This window comes from Nerophis lumbriciformis, linkage group LG27 (genome assembly GCF_033978685.3).
Source record: "Nerophis lumbriciformis linkage group LG27, RoL_Nlum_v2.1, whole genome shotgun sequence".
Taxonomy (NCBI): Eukaryota; Metazoa; Chordata; class Actinopteri; order Syngnathiformes; family Syngnathidae; genus Nerophis; species Nerophis lumbriciformis.
Window position 1 is genome coordinate 22,717,501 of NC_084574.2, and position 19,554 is coordinate 22,737,054.

The 19,554-nt window shown below is 38.6% G+C and overlaps 1 protein-coding gene across 11 annotated transcripts in view; it reads left to right on the plus strand.

The window, feature by feature from the left end:
• Nucleotides 1–19,554, plus strand: part of tenm3 (teneurin transmembrane protein 3) — an 822,859-nt gene that overhangs the window by 613,128 nt on the left and 190,177 nt on the right. For all 11 annotated transcript variants that reach the window (XM_061988364.1, XM_061988365.1, XM_061988363.1 and 8 more), the window contains 5 exons: nucleotides 3,733–3,863; nucleotides 3,946–4,034; nucleotides 7,442–7,561; nucleotides 12,348–12,480; nucleotides 14,954–15,082. In XM_061988364.1, coding sequence (XP_061844348.1) covers nucleotides 3,733–3,863; nucleotides 3,946–4,034; nucleotides 7,442–7,561; nucleotides 12,348–12,480; nucleotides 14,954–15,082 — 602 coding nt within the window. The remainder of the gene's footprint in view (nucleotides 1–3,732; nucleotides 3,864–3,945; nucleotides 4,035–7,441; nucleotides 7,562–12,347; nucleotides 12,481–14,953; nucleotides 15,083–19,554) is intronic.

Genomic DNA, 19,554 nt, shown 5'->3' on the forward strand with positions numbered 1-19,554 from the left:
CTTCTTGCATGGTCGCCTCTCAGTCCATGGCGATGCAAAACACGCTTGACTGTGGACACTGACACCTGTGTTCCAGCAGCTTCTAATTCATTGCAGACCTGCTTTTTGGTGGTTCTCGGTTGACTCTTGATCATCCTGACCAATTTTCTCTCAGCAGCAGGTGATAGCTTGCGTTTTCTTCCTGATCGTGGCAGTGTCAAAACTGTGCCTTGCACTTTTTACGAACAATTCTATGCACAGTTGCTCTTGGGAAATTGTAGAAATGATTACAAATTCAAGACAGCCATGACTTGATGTCCTTCACAAGTGTATGTAAACTTTTGGCCACAAATGTCTATGTTATTCAGCATATTACTAATATTGTGGTTGATGACATGAAAACCAACTTTTTTTTTTCCTGCCTTTGCTTTTATTTTTACATTACCGTTTTAATCAGTATATGACACAAATGTTTGTTTTGTGTCACACACTGATCAGAACTGTAATGTTGTTTATGCCGGTATCCAAAGAGGAGGCAGAATTGGCACATATTCAAAAATGCAAAAAAATACAAATGCAAACATTTGGTAGTGACTGGCGACATGGAACTAAAATCAAAGGTGCACAGGAAAAAAAAAAAAAAACATTGCGAAAGGCAAACGAGCTACCACAATAGCAAATGCTGGGCAAATTAGTTCAGCTCCAAAAATAGAACTTGCATTTCGACTAGAGATGTCCGATAATAATATATTTTATTTTATTTTATTTTTTTATTAAATCAACATAAAAAACACAAGATACACTTACAATTAGTGCACCAACCCAAAAAACCTCCCTCCCCATTCACACTCATTCACACAAAAGGGTTGTTTCTTTCTGTTATTAATATTCTGGTTCCTACATTATATTTCAATATATATCAATACAGTCTGCAAGGGATACAGTCCGTAAGCACACATGATTGTGCGTGCTGCTGGTCCACTAATAGTACTAACCTTTAACAGTTAATTTTACTCATTTTCATTATTTGCTAGTTTCTATGTAACTGTTTTTATATTGTTTTACTTTCTTTTTTATTCAAGAAAATGTTTTTAATTTATTTATCTTATTTTATTTTGTAAGTTTTTTTTAAAAGTACCTTATCTTCACTATACCTGGTTGTCCAAATTAGGCATAATAATGTGTTAACTCCACGACTGTATATATCGGTTGATATCGGTATCGGTTGATATCGGTAGCGGTAATTAAAGAGTTGGACAATATCGGAATATCGGATATGGGCAAAAAGCCATTATCGGACATCCCTAATTTTGACTAGCTGAAGTAGTAACAGAACGTGGGCAAGACAGGAATTAATTACTCACAGTTCAAAAGGGCGTTGTAAAATACAAATATTAAAGTTAAAGTACCACTGATAGTCACACACACACACTAGGTATGGGGAAATTACCCTCTGCATTTGACCCATCCCCTTGTTCCACCCGCTGGGAGGTGAGGGGAGCAGTGAGCAGGCTCATTTGACATCGGAAAAATAAGTTACACCAAAACGGCATACCTACTCAGTGGCCTAGTGGTTAGAGTGTCCGCCCTGATATCGGTAGGTTGTGAGTTCAAACCCCGGCCGAGTCATACCAAAGACTATAAAAATGGGACCCATTACCTCCCTGCTTGGCACTCAGCATCAAGAGTTGGAATTGGGGGTTTAATCACCAAAATGATTACCGGGCGCGGCCACCGCTGCTGCTCACTGCTCCCCTCACCTCCCAGGGGGTGAACAAGGGGATGGGCCAAATGCAGAGAATAATTTCGACAATCATTGGCACTTTAACTTAATATGGAGCAGAGCAGCAAGGCTCACAGGAAGACTTCTAAACTGTGATAACAAGTTTTCAAAGGAGGACAAAGACAGGAAGACAACACTCTCACATCTTAACTCCTCTAATTGGATAGATTGCCTGATTGCTGCGCCCCACAATAAAATAAAATGTGGAGAAAATGCATTAAAAAAAAAGCATTCGGGGGCAAACAAATGCAAAATAAAATACTATGATTACATGAACATGCCTATTTTATGATCACTGCAAATCTTTAGTTAAGTTAAAGTTAAAGTACCAATGATAGTCACACACACACTCGGTGTGGTGAAATTTGTCATCTGCATTTGACCCATCCCCTTGTTCCACCCCCTGGGAGGTGAGGGGAGCAGTGAGCAGCAGCGGTGGGCTGCGCCCGGGAATCATTTTTGGTGATTTAACCCCCAATTCCAACCCTTGATGCTGAATGCCAAACAGGGAGGTAATGGGTCCCATTTTTATAGTCTTTTGTATGACTCGGCCGGGGTTTTGAACTCACTCAGGACGGACACTCTAACCACAAGGCCACTGAGTAGGCACTATTTTCTAGTGTATGGGAAGTATGAATAGAATATAATTCATCTTCTTAGCATTTAATACCCGTGTAAAAAAGTATCCAAGGAGGGGAACCTTAAACGATGGTTTAGTGTGGCTGACACGGGGCTTAGGCTAAGTAATTATTGGTGTAAGGAGTTATCCGGCTTAATGTAGACAGGGCCTAGGGCTGAAAGGAGGAATAGTCACCCTCCACACGGCAGACCAGGAGGCAACTGCTTGGCTGAAGGACTTTGCATTTGCTAAATAAATAATAAAGTAGATTATCAGTAATATAGTCGATAAGAAACAAAGAGGAGAGAGCAATGAGTGCCAAACAGAAAACAGGAAGTGACCAAAATAATAGTCAGTTGGGATACAAACTACTGTATGACACCCAGGTATCTTTATTAGGGACCGCAATGTCCCTTTGGGACAGGGGACCCTATTGTATTTTGTGTGTTTTATTTTATTATTATTATTCCGCCACCTCTTTGAGCTCTAATTTGACCCTCTTAACATGCTTCAAAACTCACCATATTTGACACACACATCAGGACTGTCGAAAATTGCCATTTAATAAAAAAAAACAACCCCAAAACTCAAAATTGCGCTCTAGCGCCCCCTAGGAAAAAACACAGACAAAACTGCTTGAAACTTCCGGTAAAAAATCAACAGGAAGTTGGCAATTCCCCCTTCAAAACAAAATTTTAGTAAAAACAGTCACTTTTGCCTCTTTGAGCTGTAATTTGACCCCCTTAAAATGCTTCAAAACTCACCAAACTGGACACACACACCAGGACTGGCAAAAATTGCGATCTAATAAAAAACCCAACCCCAAAACTCAAAATTGCGCTCTAGCACCCCCTAGGAAGAAAACACAGACACAACTGCTCCGAGGAGGAAAACTCAGACAAAACTGCATGTAACTTCCAGTAGGAATGTCTTAGAGACATGAAACAAAAAAATCTATGTAGGTCTCACTTAGACCTACATTTCATATATTAACAACCCTCAGCAAAAATCAACAGGAAGTTTGCAATTCCCCCTTCAAAACAAAAGTTTTGTAAAAACCGGTCACCTTTTTTCAAACATTATCTCCTCAGAGCGCGTTTGTCGTGTCGGCTTCAAACTAGCACAGGAGAGAGATTGAACCCTTCTGATTAAAATTTGACCAAAGAGTTTTAATTCCTGTTTCGGTTTGGATTTTATGTGCCGTCAAAGTCGGTCCCGTCCATCGCTGCTTGCAGCTTTAATTTTCTTTGTATTGCTTCCTGCTCTCCACCCTTTCTGTTCCAACTGTTCTTCTTGAATTAGTTGAAACTTTTTCCGATGTCTCTTTCAACTTCATGTCTGCGTGTTTCAGACGGCTTGACTGACTGTATGGATCCAGACTGCTGCCTGCAGGTCTCCTGTCAGAATCAGTTGTACTGTAAAGGATCGCCTGACCCGGTGGAAGTACTTAGCCAGTCTCCATCCTCGCTGGCTCCTCAGCAGGTAAGGAGAAGCCAAGAGAAAGTAGACGACAGACGTCATGTCCAAGAAAGACGGGAAGCTGCAGTGTTTTCTCTCTCCTCAGGCCGCCAGGTCTTTTTACCAGCGTATTCACTTCTTACTCGGTCCTGGATCCACTCACGTTATCCCTGCTGAGAGTCCGTTCAATAAAAGGTCAGAATGACTCTCAATACGTGAATACAAGTTGCATTGAAAGCATTACGGTACATAAAGACAGTATTCAGAGCTCCACCGAGAAGGCTCATTCCTAACAGACCTCTAACTCAAAGAAAATGATAACCGATGCTGTGACCGTAGATCAGAATGAAAATTTGGGAATGGGATAATCAACATAATGCACTGAGTACAAACATTCAGACTGAATGAAGTGTGAATATGACCAAAATCAGCATAAAAGTATTTTTAGCAGTAACAGAATGTTCCAAGCTGTTTGGACGTACTTAATTATATACAGGTAAAAGCCAGTAAATTAGAATATTTTGAAAAACTTGATTTATTTCAGTAATTTCATTCAAAAGGTGTAACTTGTACATTATATTTATTCATTGCACACAGACTGATGCATTCAAATGTTTATTTCATTTAATTTTGATGATTTGAAGTGGCAACAAATGAAAATCCAAAATTCCGTGTGTCACAAAATTAGAATATTACTTAAGGCTAATACAAAAAAGGGATTTTTAGAAATGTTGGCCAACTGAAAAGTATGAAAATGAAAAATATGAGCATGTACAATACTCAATACTTGGTTGGAGCTCCTTTTGCCTCAATTACTGCGTTAATGCGGCGTGGCATGGAGTCGATGAGTTTCTGGCACTGCTCAGGTGTTATGAGAGCCCAGGTTGCTCTGATAGTGGCCTTCAACTCTTCTGCGTTTTTGGGTCTGGCATTCTGCATCTTCCTTTTCACAATACCCCACAGATTTTCTATGGGGCTAAGGTCAGGGGAGTTGGCGGGCCAATTTAGAACAGAAATACCATGGTCCGTAAACCAGGCACGGGTAGATTTTGCGCTGTGTGCAGGCGCCAAGTCCTGTTGGAACTTGAAATCTCCATCTCCATAGAGCAGGTCAGCAGCAGGAAGCATGAAGTGCTCTAAAACTTGCTGGTAGACGGCTGCGTTGACCCTGGATCTCAGGAAACAGAGTGGACCGACACCAGCAGATGACATGGCACCCCAAACCATCACCCAACCATGCAAATTTTGCATTTCCTTTGGAAATCGAGGTCCCAGAGTCTGGAGGAAGACAGGAGAGGCACAGGATCCACGTTGCCTGAAGTCTAGTGTAAAGTTTCCACCATCAGATGCAGAATGCCAGACCCAAAAACGCAGAAGAGTTGAAGGCCACAATCAGCGCAACCTGGGCTCTCATAACACCTGAGCAGTGCCAGAAACTCATCGACTCCATGCCACGCCGCATTAACGCAGTAATTGAGGCAAAAGGAGCTCCAACCAAGTATTGAGTATTGTACATGCTCATATTTTTCATTTTCATACTTTTCAGTTGGCCAACATTTCTAAAAATCCCTTTTTTGTATTAGCCTTAAGTAATATTCTAATTTTGTGACACACGGAATTTTGGATTTTCATTTGTTGCCACTTCAAATCATCAAAATTAAATGAAATAAACATTTGAATGCATCAGTCTGTGTGCAATGAATAAATATAATGTACAAGTTACACCTTTTGAATGCAATTACTGAAATAAATCAAGTTTTTCAAAATATTCTAATTTACTGGCTTTTACCTGTATACCGTACTTTTCGGGCTATGGTGCACACCGGCATTCAAGCCGCACCTACCAAATTTTAGAAGGAATACATATTTTTACATACGTTAGCCACGCCAGACCATAAACCGGAGATATATACTGGTACGAAAGATTTTGGAAATGTTTATTCACCTACATTAATTGTTTCCAAACGGTGCCAGTCACACGGCAGTAAAACGGCTGATCAAACAAAACGGAAGTCATCGTTAAGTACCCTCGAGCTGCGGAAGCTAGCTTTCCAATTCGCTAAACCGACTCAATAACTACACAGTGACGTTTTGATGAATTTATGAAACAATAAAAAAAAAAATGCCATTGTAAGTTAGTAATACTAACACAGGCACTAGTAAACGTGTTAGCATGTTCACTAATGCTAACGGCGCTTGATTACATTACGATAGCATGTACAAATATTCATGAAAATACTCCTACTGACTTCACACATGGGACGGTTTAGTAAATATTAATTGTTTTAGTTATATTGTAAAACTTACTAATGTTGCTTGGAGTGATGAATGAATAATCCGTTCGAGTAGAAAGGCTGTAGACGAATAGTAAACGAAATGGGATATACTTCCGGTTCAAGGCACGAAACAGAAAGTACATTTTCAACCCGCAGTACCTGCACTGAGAAAACCCGTCCAAAAGATGGCGCCACAGGACACACACTAGCACACCTTTTCAGTTTCTCTGTCAGTGTTAAAACTATTTAGTGAATGCAAAATATAATGGCCGTTAGCAAAGAAAAATCTCTAAATTAGCCGCACCATTTTATAAGCCGTAGGGTTCAAAGCATTGGGAAAATGCAGAGGCTTATAGTCCCAAAAATACGGAAAACAAGGTAGAAAATGGATGGGATGGATTATTTGCGATTGTAAGTTAATAATACTAACACAGGCACTTGTAAACGTGTTAGCATGTTCAATAATGCTAACGCCGCTTGATTACAGACCTACAGACTTCACACATGGGACGGTTGAGTAAATATGAATTGTTTTATTTCTATTGTAAAACTTACTAATGTTGCTTGGAGTGATGAATGAATAATATGTTTGAGTAGAAAGGCTGTAGACGAATAAGTCTACAAAAAAAAAGTGGGATATACTTCCGGTTCAAGGCACGAAACGGGAAGTACATTTTCAACCTGGTGCCACAGGACACACAATAACACACCTTTTCAGTTTCTCTGTCAGTGTCAAAACTATTTATCGAATACAAAATATAATGGCCGTTAGCAAAGAAAAATCCCCAAACTAGCCGCACCGTTTTATAAGCCGTAGGGCTCAAAGCGTTGGAAAAATGTATCAGCTTATATTCCCAAAAATACGATACACATTATCGGAAAACAAGGTTTATTCAATTAATCATTAACACATAATAATATCATTTGAATAACTAAAACAACTAAGAAGTAATAGTTGCATGTAGCGCCTTCAAAATATGCTACAGTCATCATATATTAAATTTCTATGTGTGTAATAATTAATATGAATGCTGAAATATAATGCATTCTTGTTCAGTTTAATCAGTGCAACTGCTAAGGAGGAAAATAGTTGACAAAAGTATAAATACATTTATAAATAAATAAAATAATGAAATAAATACGTAGTTAAACATGTGAATTATTAATAAAAAATGGTAAATAGATGGGACATAAATAATTAAATAAATAATTTCTACATTTATGTATTTCTTCATTCATTTATTTCCACATTTACTCATTTCCACCTGTATTTATTACCACACTGTAACGTGTGGTAGCTAAAACTCTGTATTTCTCTTTCCCCAGCTTTGTGTCAATAATCCGGGGTCAGGTTTTGACAGCAGATGGAACGCCCCTGATTGGAGTCAATGTGTCCTTTGTCCATTACCCTGAACATGGACACACTGTTACACGGCGAGATGGCATGTGCGTATATTCCACATGCAGAAAATACATACAGTATATTTATGATTGACAGCAGTGTTTCTGTCAGTGCCACATTCACACTGCTTCATTTAGGATTAAATATTTGAACATTTTCACATTTACAGTAACCACCAAAGTCTCCCATTTACTTTGATACTGTCCAAGTAGACCTCATAAAAATGGTATTTATTTCAAAAGTATTTTTCGAGCAAGCCTCTCGAGCACAGAGTTTGAGAGGTTAATAAGCTCAGTGTGCTCCCCCCAGCCCTGGCTGATCTTGAGCTTATTTCCCTTTGAATGTTATACTGCTTGGTTGAACGTGGTCTACTGAAAGGCAACTGAGCTTTTCTGGAATCATGCAGTGAGATAAGAACACACATGTCTTTCCCTTTTTTGTGCATCCTAAAAAGTGAAAATGTGCAAGTAAGAGGCGGCTAACAATGCAGGTAATGGGGATACAAGCTATTCTGCTTATAAAGCCCTCTGGAAACCATCCGAAAACCTTCAACACCGTTTTTTATTCATGCTGTAACTGTATATAATGTACAGTCATGGTCAAAAGTTGACATACACTTGTAAAGAACATAATGTCATGGCTGTCTTGAGTTTCCAATCATTTCTACAACTCTTATGTTTTTGTGATAGAGTGATTGGAGCACATACTTGTTGGTCACAAAAAACAGTATGAAGTTTTGTTCTTTTATGAATTTATTATGGCAAATGTGACCAAATCTGCTGTGTCAAAAGTATACATACAGCAATGTTAATATTTGGTTACCTTTTCTCCTCCAAACATATTGCTGCGTATTGTGGCCAAACAGCTCAATTTTTGTTTCATCTGACCACAGAACTTTCCTCCAGAAGGTCTTATCTTTGTCCATGTGATGTCAGATGAAACAAAAATTGAGCTGTTTGGCCACAATACCCAGCAATATGTTTGGAGGAGAAAAGGTGAGGCCTTTAATCCCAGGAACACCATCCCTACCGTCAAGCATGGTGGTGGTAGTATTATGCTCTGGGCCTGTTTTGCTGCCAATGGAACTGGTGCTTTACAGAGACTAAATGGGACAATGCAAAAGGAGGATTACCTCCAAATTCTTCAGGACAACCTAAAATCATCAGCCCGGAGGTTGGGTCGTGGGCGCAGTTGGGTGTTCCAACAGGACAATGACCCCAAACACACGTCAAAAGTGGTAAAAATCAGGCTGAAGGTTTTAGAATGGCCTTCCCAAAGTCCTGACTTAAACATGTGGACAATGCTGAAGAAACAAGTCCATGTTTGAAAACCAACACATTTAGTTGAACTGCACCAATTTTGTCAAGAGGAGTGGTCAAAAATTCAAGCAGAAGCTTGTGGATGGCTACCAACAGTGCCTTATTGCAGTGAAACTTGCCAAGGGACATGTAACCAAATATTGATATTGCTGTATGTATACTTTTGACCCAGCAGATTTGCTCACATTTTCAGTAGACCCATAATACATTCATGAAAGAACCAACGTTAATAAGAGTTGTAGAAATGATTGGAAACTCAAGACAGCCATGACATTATGTCCTTCACGGGTGTATGTAAACTTTTGGCCACGACTGTAAAACCAAGCACATTCATGATAACGTGAAAAACAATATTTCTCATTTTAACTCGTACCATAAGTTCTTCCTTGGGCGCATTGATTTGACAGAGTGCATGGCAACGGTAGAGTTCGTTGCTATGTGCTCACTGAAATCAATGTCAACAACAACACAGAGAGCACTTTCTGTGTTTGCTACCACGAATGGCAGACTTTGTGAGAGCCTCGGAGCGTCATGTAGCTCTATTGCTAAATGTGAAACACTGACTGTCGTGATGCTCTCACTGGAATGGTTGTATCTCTCACCGCTTGTGCTCTCTTTGAGCTGGTCAATTCTAAATCATTCTCAACCCTTAGTTCCTAACATTGTTGCGGTGGTCGTAGCCCAGATTTCCACTGGCTGCGTAAAGGTAGCGAAATGGCGCTGGCATGGCAGCGGACTCGTTCTGATTCCATTTGAGTCTTTGTGTTGGTTTCCACATACCACAGAGATTTTATTGTTGCAACAAGGCTGTTCAATTTAGCTCAAATCAAAAAACAGAAAGTCATGCGCAAAGTTGAGAGTTGGGTCAGAGATGGTACCGAGATGCTTTACGGACTTGCTTTGTGTAGTTGTTTTCTTGTCAAATGTTGAGGTGGAATCCTTAAATAAATGCCCAGCAGAACCAATAATCAACATTTTCATTTTCTAAGCGTTAAGATGCAAGAAGGACATCCATTGTTTGATTTTATTAAGACACGCCTTCAGATGACTACAATCCGGCGTGTTGGTCAGCCTTAGGGGCATGTAAAGTGGAGTGTTTATCAGCATAACATCAAAAGCTAACACCATATTTGCGTATGATGTCGCAGAGTGGCAGCATATAGTTGCTTAAAGGACTACTGAAATGCGATTTTCTTATTTATACGGGGATAGCAGGTCCATTCTACGTGTCATACTTGATCATTTCGCGATATTGTCATATTTTTGCTGAAAGGATTTAGTAGAGAACATCGACGATAAAGTTTGCAACTTTTGGTCACTGATAAAAAAGCCTAGCCTGTACCGGAAGTAGCAGACGATATGCATGTGACGTCACAGGTTGTGGAGCTCCTCACATCTGCACATTGTTTACAATCATGGCCACCAGCAGTGAGAGCGATTCGGACCGAGAAAGCGACGATCTCCCCATTAATTTGAGCGAGGATGAAAGATTCGTGGATGAGGAAAGTGAGAGAGAAGGACTAGAGGGCAGTGGGAGCGATTCAGATAGGGAAGATGCTGTGAGAGGCGGGTGGGACCTGATATTCAGCTGGGAATGACAAGAAAATTTGGCTTGTCAAAACTTTCCAAAACAAGTGAAATTAGCTAACCTCAATGAACCAAAAAATACCTTAAAATAAGTATATTCTCACTAATAACAAGTGCACTTTTGTTGGTAGAAAAAAAAAAGAGACCTTTTTGCTCAATATGTTGAAAAATATTCTTAAATGAAGTAAATGCTAGTGTCATTATCTTGACATAATGATATGCGCTAGGCATTACATTTCTTAAAACCAGCAAACTTATACTAAAAACTAATTTATTGTTCTTAAAGGAAAGGCAACAAGGCAACCGCTTGTTACTCTCGGGGTCTCCTCGCCGCTCAGGCTAATCAAATTGTCTAAAAATGCATTTTTCCATCGACAACATGACATCATCGCGCCAAGTGCGTGCTCTTTCAGTCAATTAGTGCGCATATTTACAGCCCGGCCCCCGGCCAAAAAAATTGTTATTGTAATTTTGAAGAATTAATCTGAATGTGCATGAACTATTTCTGTTCAAAATTGTTAGAAATATCACATCTTAAATGTTTAAATATTCAGTCAGTTTACTGTACTGTGCCAACTGTACTACTATATGAGTACATATGTTCTATTGTTTCATTGAAAATAAAACAGCAAAGTCCATTTGGCTGTCATCTGTTTTAATTATGAGACACAATTGTGTCAAAGTCATGATTTACTTTTTCATGCTTGAAGTAAAAAAGTAGTTTTATACACAGCTTTGCATCAGTTGATATTGTAGTTTCAAGCATGTTTTACTCAATATAGGTCATCAAATCTCAGCTATAAGCTGTAATATCTTACTGAGATCATTTAGGAGAAAACACTTAAAATAAGTAAAACACTGTAACATAAAATCTGCTTAGTGAGAATAATTATTTTATCATACAGAAAATAAGCAAATATCACCCTTATTTGAGATATTTAATCTTACTTAGATTTCAGTTTTTTAGTGTTCTTTTTTGAGGATTTTAGAGATAAAGAGGAGGTGCAACACTGGCCGGTAGTTTAGCAGGAGGTCAGCATCGAGGTTAGGTCTTTAAAGCAGAGGATGAATAACCACTGTTTTAAATGTTAGGGGAACAGTACCAGAGGAAACTGATAAGTTAATAATATTTCGCACTGATGGTCCAATATTACAAACAGCTCCTTGATGAGTTTCCCAGGAAGTGGGTCACGTAAACATGTTTGTTTTGTCTCATTCAAGAATCACGGGATTTCCTCCAATGATATTTCTTCAAAACGAGAGGGAATATTTGGAGATTATTTTAGAGCAGGGGTGTCAAACGTACAGCCCGAGGGCCGGATCAGGTCCGCGAACAGGTGTTATCCGGCCCGCGGGATGAGTTTGCTAAGTATAAAAATGAACCTGACATTTTTGAATGTAAGAAACAGCTGTTCTAAATGTGTCCATTAGATGTCACAATAGCAATTATTTGTATCTTTGTAGATGATGCTACATATGTACAAAATAAACCACATGATGTTAGTACATCAGTTGAGGAGAATGATCAAACTACAACCGCAACATGTAAGTGTAAAAAAACCCAACAACATTATGATTTGTACAATTTCAGAATGTGCTTGTTCTATTTTTAAACAAAGAAAACAATTTGAAGTTGTCTTTATTTTTACGTTATCGTGCCGTGATTTTACCAGTCTGGCCCACTTGGGAGTAGATTTTAGATGATGCCCCTGTTTTAGAGCCTTTTATAGGCAGAGTAGATTAATTCCATTACATACATCGTTCATAGTAGCTTTTCACTATTTAGAACGCACATAAAAGAGAAAAACATGTGTGTTACTGTTTCACTTAAGGATTGTAGATGATGGGCAAAGTTCCCCCCAAAAATACAGTTCCCCTTTATGTGTTTTTCATTTCAATGATATTCCTATGCAATGTGCTGCAGGTTTGATCTGTTGGCCAATGGTGGAGCATCCCTTACGTTGAGTTTTGAACGCTCTCCGTTCCTGACCCAGTACAGAACCGTGTGGGTGCCTTGGAATGTCTTTTATGTGATGGACACGCTGGCCATGAAGAAGGTGAGCTGTGTTATTGTGTTAGGGACAAATGTTTGTCAACAAGTCTAAAGCCATGCAGTCACGTAACACATGCATTACATTGTACTAGGGTTGTACGGTATACCGGTATTGGTATAGTACTGTGATACTAATGAATCATATTTGGTACTATACCACCTCTGAAAAGTAACGACCCCCCGTCGTCGTCACGTCATCATTGCTGGTTTACGAGCAGATGAGCATGTTCGGCAGCGCACAATCACAGAGTACTTACAAGCAGACAGTGTATAGACAAAAAAGGGAGAATGGACGCATTTTGGCTTAAAAACTAATGATAAAGGTGAAGTTATAACACTGAAACGCCCTCAAGAGGTGTTTTAAGACATGCGGCTAAATTCTAGCCGCAGTCTGCAGTGTTTTAGCTACTTCTAAATCACTAATCCTCGCCTCCATGGCGACAAATAAAGTAAGTTTCTTACAAGTATCATCCCTGCAGGACGAGGAATAGCTAAACTGCTTCACTACACACCGTAGCTCACCGGCGTCACAATGTAAACAAACGCCATTGGTGGATCTACACCTGACATCCACTGTAATGATACCAAGTACAGGAGCGTATCTAGTCAATATTACTATGATTACGTCAATATTTTTTGGCATCACAACATCTTTTTTTATTATTTTTTTATTTATATTATGTTTATAAAATTAAGAAATGTGTCCCTGGACACATGAGGACTTTACTGTATGATCCTGTAACTACTTGGTATCGGATTGATGCCTAAATGTGTGGTATCATCCAAAACTAATGTAAAGTACCAAACAACAGAAGAATAAGTGATTATTACATTTTAACAGAAGTGTAGATAGAACATGTTAAAAGAGAAAGTAAGCAGATATTAACAGTAAATGAACAAGTAAATTAATAATTCATTTCCTACCACTTGTCCTTTATAATGTTGACAAAATAATAGAATGATAAATGACACAATATGTTACTGCATATGTCAGCAGACTAAATTAGGAGTCTTTGTTTGCTTACTTACTACTAAAAGGCAAGTTGTCTTATATGTTCACTATTTTATTTAAGGACAAACTTGCAATAAGAAACATGTTTAATGTACCGTAAGATTTGTTGTTAAAATAAAGCCAATAATGCAATTTTCTGTGGTCCCCTTTATTTAAAAAAGTACCAAAACGTATCGAAATAATTTTGGTACCCGTACCAAAATATTGGTATCGGGACAACACTACATTGTGCTTATATGTGGCGTAACGCTTCGTCATCATCACGGTTTGTTTGTATGCAACTCTCATTGAAACATTTTTAGTACAAAACTGTTTAGCTTTTGTGTTAACCACTTTAAAGATTTTGAAAATGAAACATAAAAAAGTTCAAACTGCTGGCAAGTGATTCTCTAAAAAATAGGGATGTCCGATAATGGCTTTTTGCCGATATCCGATATTCCGATATTGTCCAACTCTTTAATTACCGATACCGATATCAACCGATACCGATATCAACCAATATATACAGTCGTGGAATTAACACATTATTATGCCTAATTTGGACAACCAAGTATGGTGAAGATAAGGTACTTAAAATTTTTTTTAATAAAATAAGATAAATCAATTAAAAACATTTTATTGAATAAAAAAGAAAGTAAAACAATATAAGAACAGTTACATAGAAACTAGTAATTAATGAAAATGAGTAAAATTAACTGTTAAAGGTTAGTACTATTAGTGGACCAGCAGCACGCACAATCATGTGTGCTTACGGACTGTATCCCTTGCAGACTGTATTGATATACACACAGGTGGGACGGCGTGGCGCAGTGGAAGAATGGCCGTGCGCGACCCGAGGGTCCCTGGTTCAATCCCCACCTAGTACCAACCTCGTCATGTCCGTTGTGTCCTGAGCAAGACACTTCACCCTTGCTCCTGATGGGTGCTGGTTAGCGCCTTGCATGGCAGCTCCCTCCATCAGTGTGTGAATGTGTGTGTGAATGGGTAAATGTGGAAGTAGTGTCAAAGCGCTTTGAGTACCTTGAAGATAGAAAAGCGCTATACAAGTACAACCCATTTATCATTTATATATAATGTAGGAACCAGAATATTAATAACAGAAAGAAACAACCCTTTTGTGTGAATGAGTGTAATTGGGGGAGGAAGGTTTTTTGGGTTGGTGCACTAATTGTAAGTGTATCTTGTGATTTTTATGTTGATTTAATAAATAAAAAAAAAAGCAAAAACAAAAAAAAAACGATACTGATAATTAAAAAAACGATACCGATAATTTCCGCTATTACATTTTAACGCATTTATCGGCCGATAGTATCTCTACTAAAAAATGAAGTACTGGTAATTTAAAGCCATTATTCAATCGTTTCCGTTTGATTTTCTACCTCGACAATAAACAGTGGATACAACAGTTGTTTTCCCTACTTTGTGACTCATAAATTGCCGATTGACTGACAATCTCTTTTTTCAGGAGGAGAATGACATTCCAAGCTGTGACCTGAGTGGTTTCATCAGACCCATTCCTGTCATTGTCACACCCCCACTGTCCATGTTCTACAAAAGTTCACCTGAAGATATTCCAATTATACCTGAAACACAGGTAAGCCCTATCCACCTTTTACAACTGTGTCTAACTCCACCGAGTGCCAAAATTCAAAGAACACTTCATATTGCGGCCAAACAGCACATCTACACTAAGCCAGCTAAGATTATCCAGGCTATATCCCACCTAAACTTATACTTGTCCACACACATACCCTTTGGGGACCCCGGTTTTACGTTAAAAAAAGTAACAACAGCTCATTGCCAGAATTTCACGTAAAAAATCTGTGGTACCTTTTTTCTTATAGTAATACAAACCCTGTTTCCATATGAGTTGGGAAATTGTGTTAGATGTAAATATAAACGGAATACAATGATTTGCAAATCCTTTTCAACCCATATTCAGTTGAATGCACTACAAAGACAACATATTTGATGTTCAAACTGATAAACATTTTTTTTTTTGCAAATAATCATTAACTTTTGAATTTGATGCCCGCAACACGTGACGAAGAAGTTGGGAAAGGTGGCAATAAATACTGATAAAGTTGAGGAATGCTCATCAAACACTTATTTGGAACATCCCACAGGTGTGCAGGCTAATTGGGAACAGGTGGGTGTCATGATTGGGTATGAAAGTAGATTCCATGAAATGCTCAGTCATTCACAAACAAGGATGGGGCGAGGGTCACCACTTTGTCAACAAATGCGTGAGCAAATTGTTGAACAGTTTAAGAAAAACCTTTCTCAACCAACTATTGCAAGGAATTTTGGGATTTCACCATCTACGGTCCGTAATATCATCAAAGGGTTCAGAGAATCTGGAGAAATCACTGCACGTAAGCAGCTAAGCCCGTGACCTTCGATCCCTCAGGCTGTACAGCATCAACAAGCGACATCAGTGTGTAAAGAATATCACCACATGGGCTCAGGAACACTTCAGAAACCCACTGTCAGTAACTACAGTTGATCGCTACATCTGTAAGTGCAAGTTAAAACTCTCCTATGCAAGGCGAAAACCGTTTATCAACAACACCCAGAAACGCTGTCAGCTTTGCTGGGCCTGAGCTCATCTAAGATGGACTGATACAAAGTGTAAAAGTGTTCTGTGGTCTGACGAGTCCACATTTCAAATTGTTTTTGGAAACTGTGGACGTCGTGTCCTCCGGACCAAAGAGGAAAATAACCATCCGGATTGTTACAGGCGCAAAGTTGAAAAGCCAGCATCTGTGATGGTATGGGGGTGTATTAGTGCCCAAGACATGGGTAACTTACACATTTGTGAAGGCACCATTAATGCTGAAAGGTACATACAGGTTTTGGAGCAACATATGTTGCCATGCAAGCAACGTTACCATGGACGCCCCTGCTTAATTCAGCAAGACAATGCCAAGCCACGTGTTGCATCAACGTGGCTTCATAGTGAAAGAGTGCGGGTACTAGACTGGCCTGCTTGTAGTCCAGACCTGTCTCCCATTGAAAATGTGTGGCGCATTATGAAGCCTAAAATACCACAACGGAGACCCCGGACTGTTGAACAACTTAAGCTGTACATCAAGCAAGAATGGGAAAGAATTCCACCTGAGAAGCTTAAAAATGTGTCTCCTCAGTTCCCAAACGTTTACTGAGTGTTGTTAAAAGGAAAGGCCATATAACACAGTGGTGAACATGCCCTTTGTTGCAGCCATGAAATTCTAAGTTAATTATTATTTGCAAAAAAAATAAAGTTTATGAGTTTGAACATCAAATATGTTGTCTTTGTAGTGCATTCAACTGAATATGGGTTGAAAATGATTTGCAAATCATTGTATTCCGTTTATATTTACATCTAACACAATTTCCCAACTCATATGGAAACGGGGTTTGTACACGTGAAAGCAACAACCATTGATTTTACAGTAAAAACTTGCAGCTAACTTGCCAGAGTTTTACTATAAAAAACAGTGGTACCGTTGTTTTCCATTTACAGTAATATGCTGTAAAAGTCGCTGTGCATCTTACGGTAAAATTCTGGCGACTGAGCTGCCTGTTTTTAACTATAAAATCTGCCGATTTCATTGCAGTGTACGTAAAAAACAAAACAATTAAATGCAATTGTTTAATAATATCATGAAGCGAATCCTTGTACATTTAGTTTTTTATAATATTCACTGTTGCAATCGGAACCTCTACAGGCAGCCATAACTGCAACCCCTCTTTTAACACACATTTAACAAGCAGCTTCACTGCAAAAACTGAAATCTAAGTAAGATTAAATATCTCAAATAAGGGTGATATTTGCTTATTTTTTGTCTGATAAGATAATAATTCTCACTAAGCAGATTTTATGTTAGAGTCTTTTACTTGTTTTAAGGGTTTTGGTCCTAAATGATCTCAGTAAGATATTACAGCTTGTTGCTGAGATTTGATGACCTATATTGAGTAAAACATGCTTGAAACTAGAATATCAACTGATGCAAAGCTGTGTCATTAACACTCACAAGTATAAAACTACTTTTTTAAAGTAATAATTTCAAAATCATGATGCCGAGCGCATATCATTATGTCAAGATAATGGCACTAGCATCTACTTAATTTAAGAATATTTTTCAACATATTGAGCAAAAAGGTCTCTCTTTTTTTTTCTACCAAGAAAAGTGCACTTGTTATTAGTGAGAATATACTTATTTTAAGGTATTTTTGGGTTCACTAAGGTTAGCTAATTAGGGACCGCAATGTCCCTTTGGGACAGAGGACCCTATTGTATTTGTAAGGTTTTATTATTATTATTCCGCCACCTCTTTGAGCTGTAATTTGACCCCCTTAACATGCTTCAAAACTAACCATATGTGTGTACTTTTGGACTTGCGAAAATTGCCATCTAATAAAAAAACCAAACCCCAAAACTCAAAATTGCGCTCTAGCGCCCTCTAGGAAAAAACACAGACAAAACTGCTTGTTACTTCCGGTAGCAATGTCGTAGAGACATGAAACAAAAACCTCTATGTAGGTCTGACTTAGACCTAGATTTCATACATTGACATCCTTCAGCAAAAATCAACAGGAAGTTTGCAATTCCCCCTTCAAAACAAAAGTTTCGTAAAAACAGTCACTTTTGCCTCTTTGAGCTGTAATTTGACCCTCTTAACATGCTTCAAAACTCACCAAACTGGACACACACACCAGGACTGGCAAAAATTGCGATCAAATAAAAAAACCCAACCCCAAAACTCAAAATTGCGCTCTAGCGCCCCCTAGGAAGAAAACACAGACACAACTGCTCCTAGGATGAGAACTCAGACTGCCTGTAACTTCCAGTAGGAATGTCGTAGAGACATGAAACCTCTATGTAGGTATCACTTAGACCTACATTTCATATATTGACAACCCCCAGCAAAAATCAACAGGAAGTTTTCTATTCCCCCTTCAAAACAAAAGCCGCCTCTTTGAGCTTTAATTTGACACCCTTAACATGCTTCAAAACTCACCATATTTGACACACACATCAGGACTGGCGAAAATTGCCATCTAATAAAAAAAAAAAAAACCAAAATTCAAAATTGCGCTCTAGCGCCCCCTAGGAAAAAACACAGACAAAACTGCTTGTAACTTCCGGTAAAAAATCAACAGGAAGTTGGCAATTCCCCCTTCAAAACAACATTTTAGTAAAAACAGTCACTTTTGCCTCTTTGAGCTGTAATTTGACCCCCTTAAAATGCTTCAAAACTCACCAAACTGGACACACACATCAGGACTGGCAAAAATTGCGATCTAATAAAAAAAAACAACCCCAAAACTCTAGCTCTAGCACCCCCTAGTAAGAAAACACAGACACGACCGCTCCGAGGAGGAAAACTCAGACAAAACTGCCTGTAACGTCCAGTAGGAATGTCTTAGAGACATGAAACAAAAACCTCTATGTAGGTCTCACTTAGACCTACATTTCATATATTGACAACCCTCAGCAAAAATCAACAGGAAGTTTGCAATTCCCCCTTCAAAACAAAAGTTTTGTAAAAACCGGTCACCTTTTTTCAAACATTATCTCCTCTGAGCGCGTTTGTCGTGTCGGCTTCACACTAGCACAGGAGAGAGATTGAACCCTTCTGATTAAAAGTTGACCAAAGAGTTTTAATTACTGCTCCAGTTTGGATTTTATGTGCCATCAAAGTCGGTCCCGTCCATCGCTGCTTGCAGCTTTAATTTTACTTGTTTTGGAAAATCTTGACAAGCCGGATTTTCTTATTCTATTGGCAGATAATTTTGCTTAGTTCAAATTAAATACCCCTAATTTTTGTATTTGTTTTTCTTGTTTTTGAACACTGACTTTTTGCAGTGTTTTTTTTACTCCTATGAAGTAGCAAAGATATGTACAGAAACCTTCAAAGTATCTCCATTACTTTGTCTGCATCATCTGTTGAAACGATAGAAAATGGATGAATGGAGGGCATCCAACTTCAAATCCTGTTCATTTTGTGTTTTTATTTTTTAACACAATGGCCCTTTCATGCTCAGGGTTTGAGAGGTTCAAATAGGAGAACAGATGGAGGT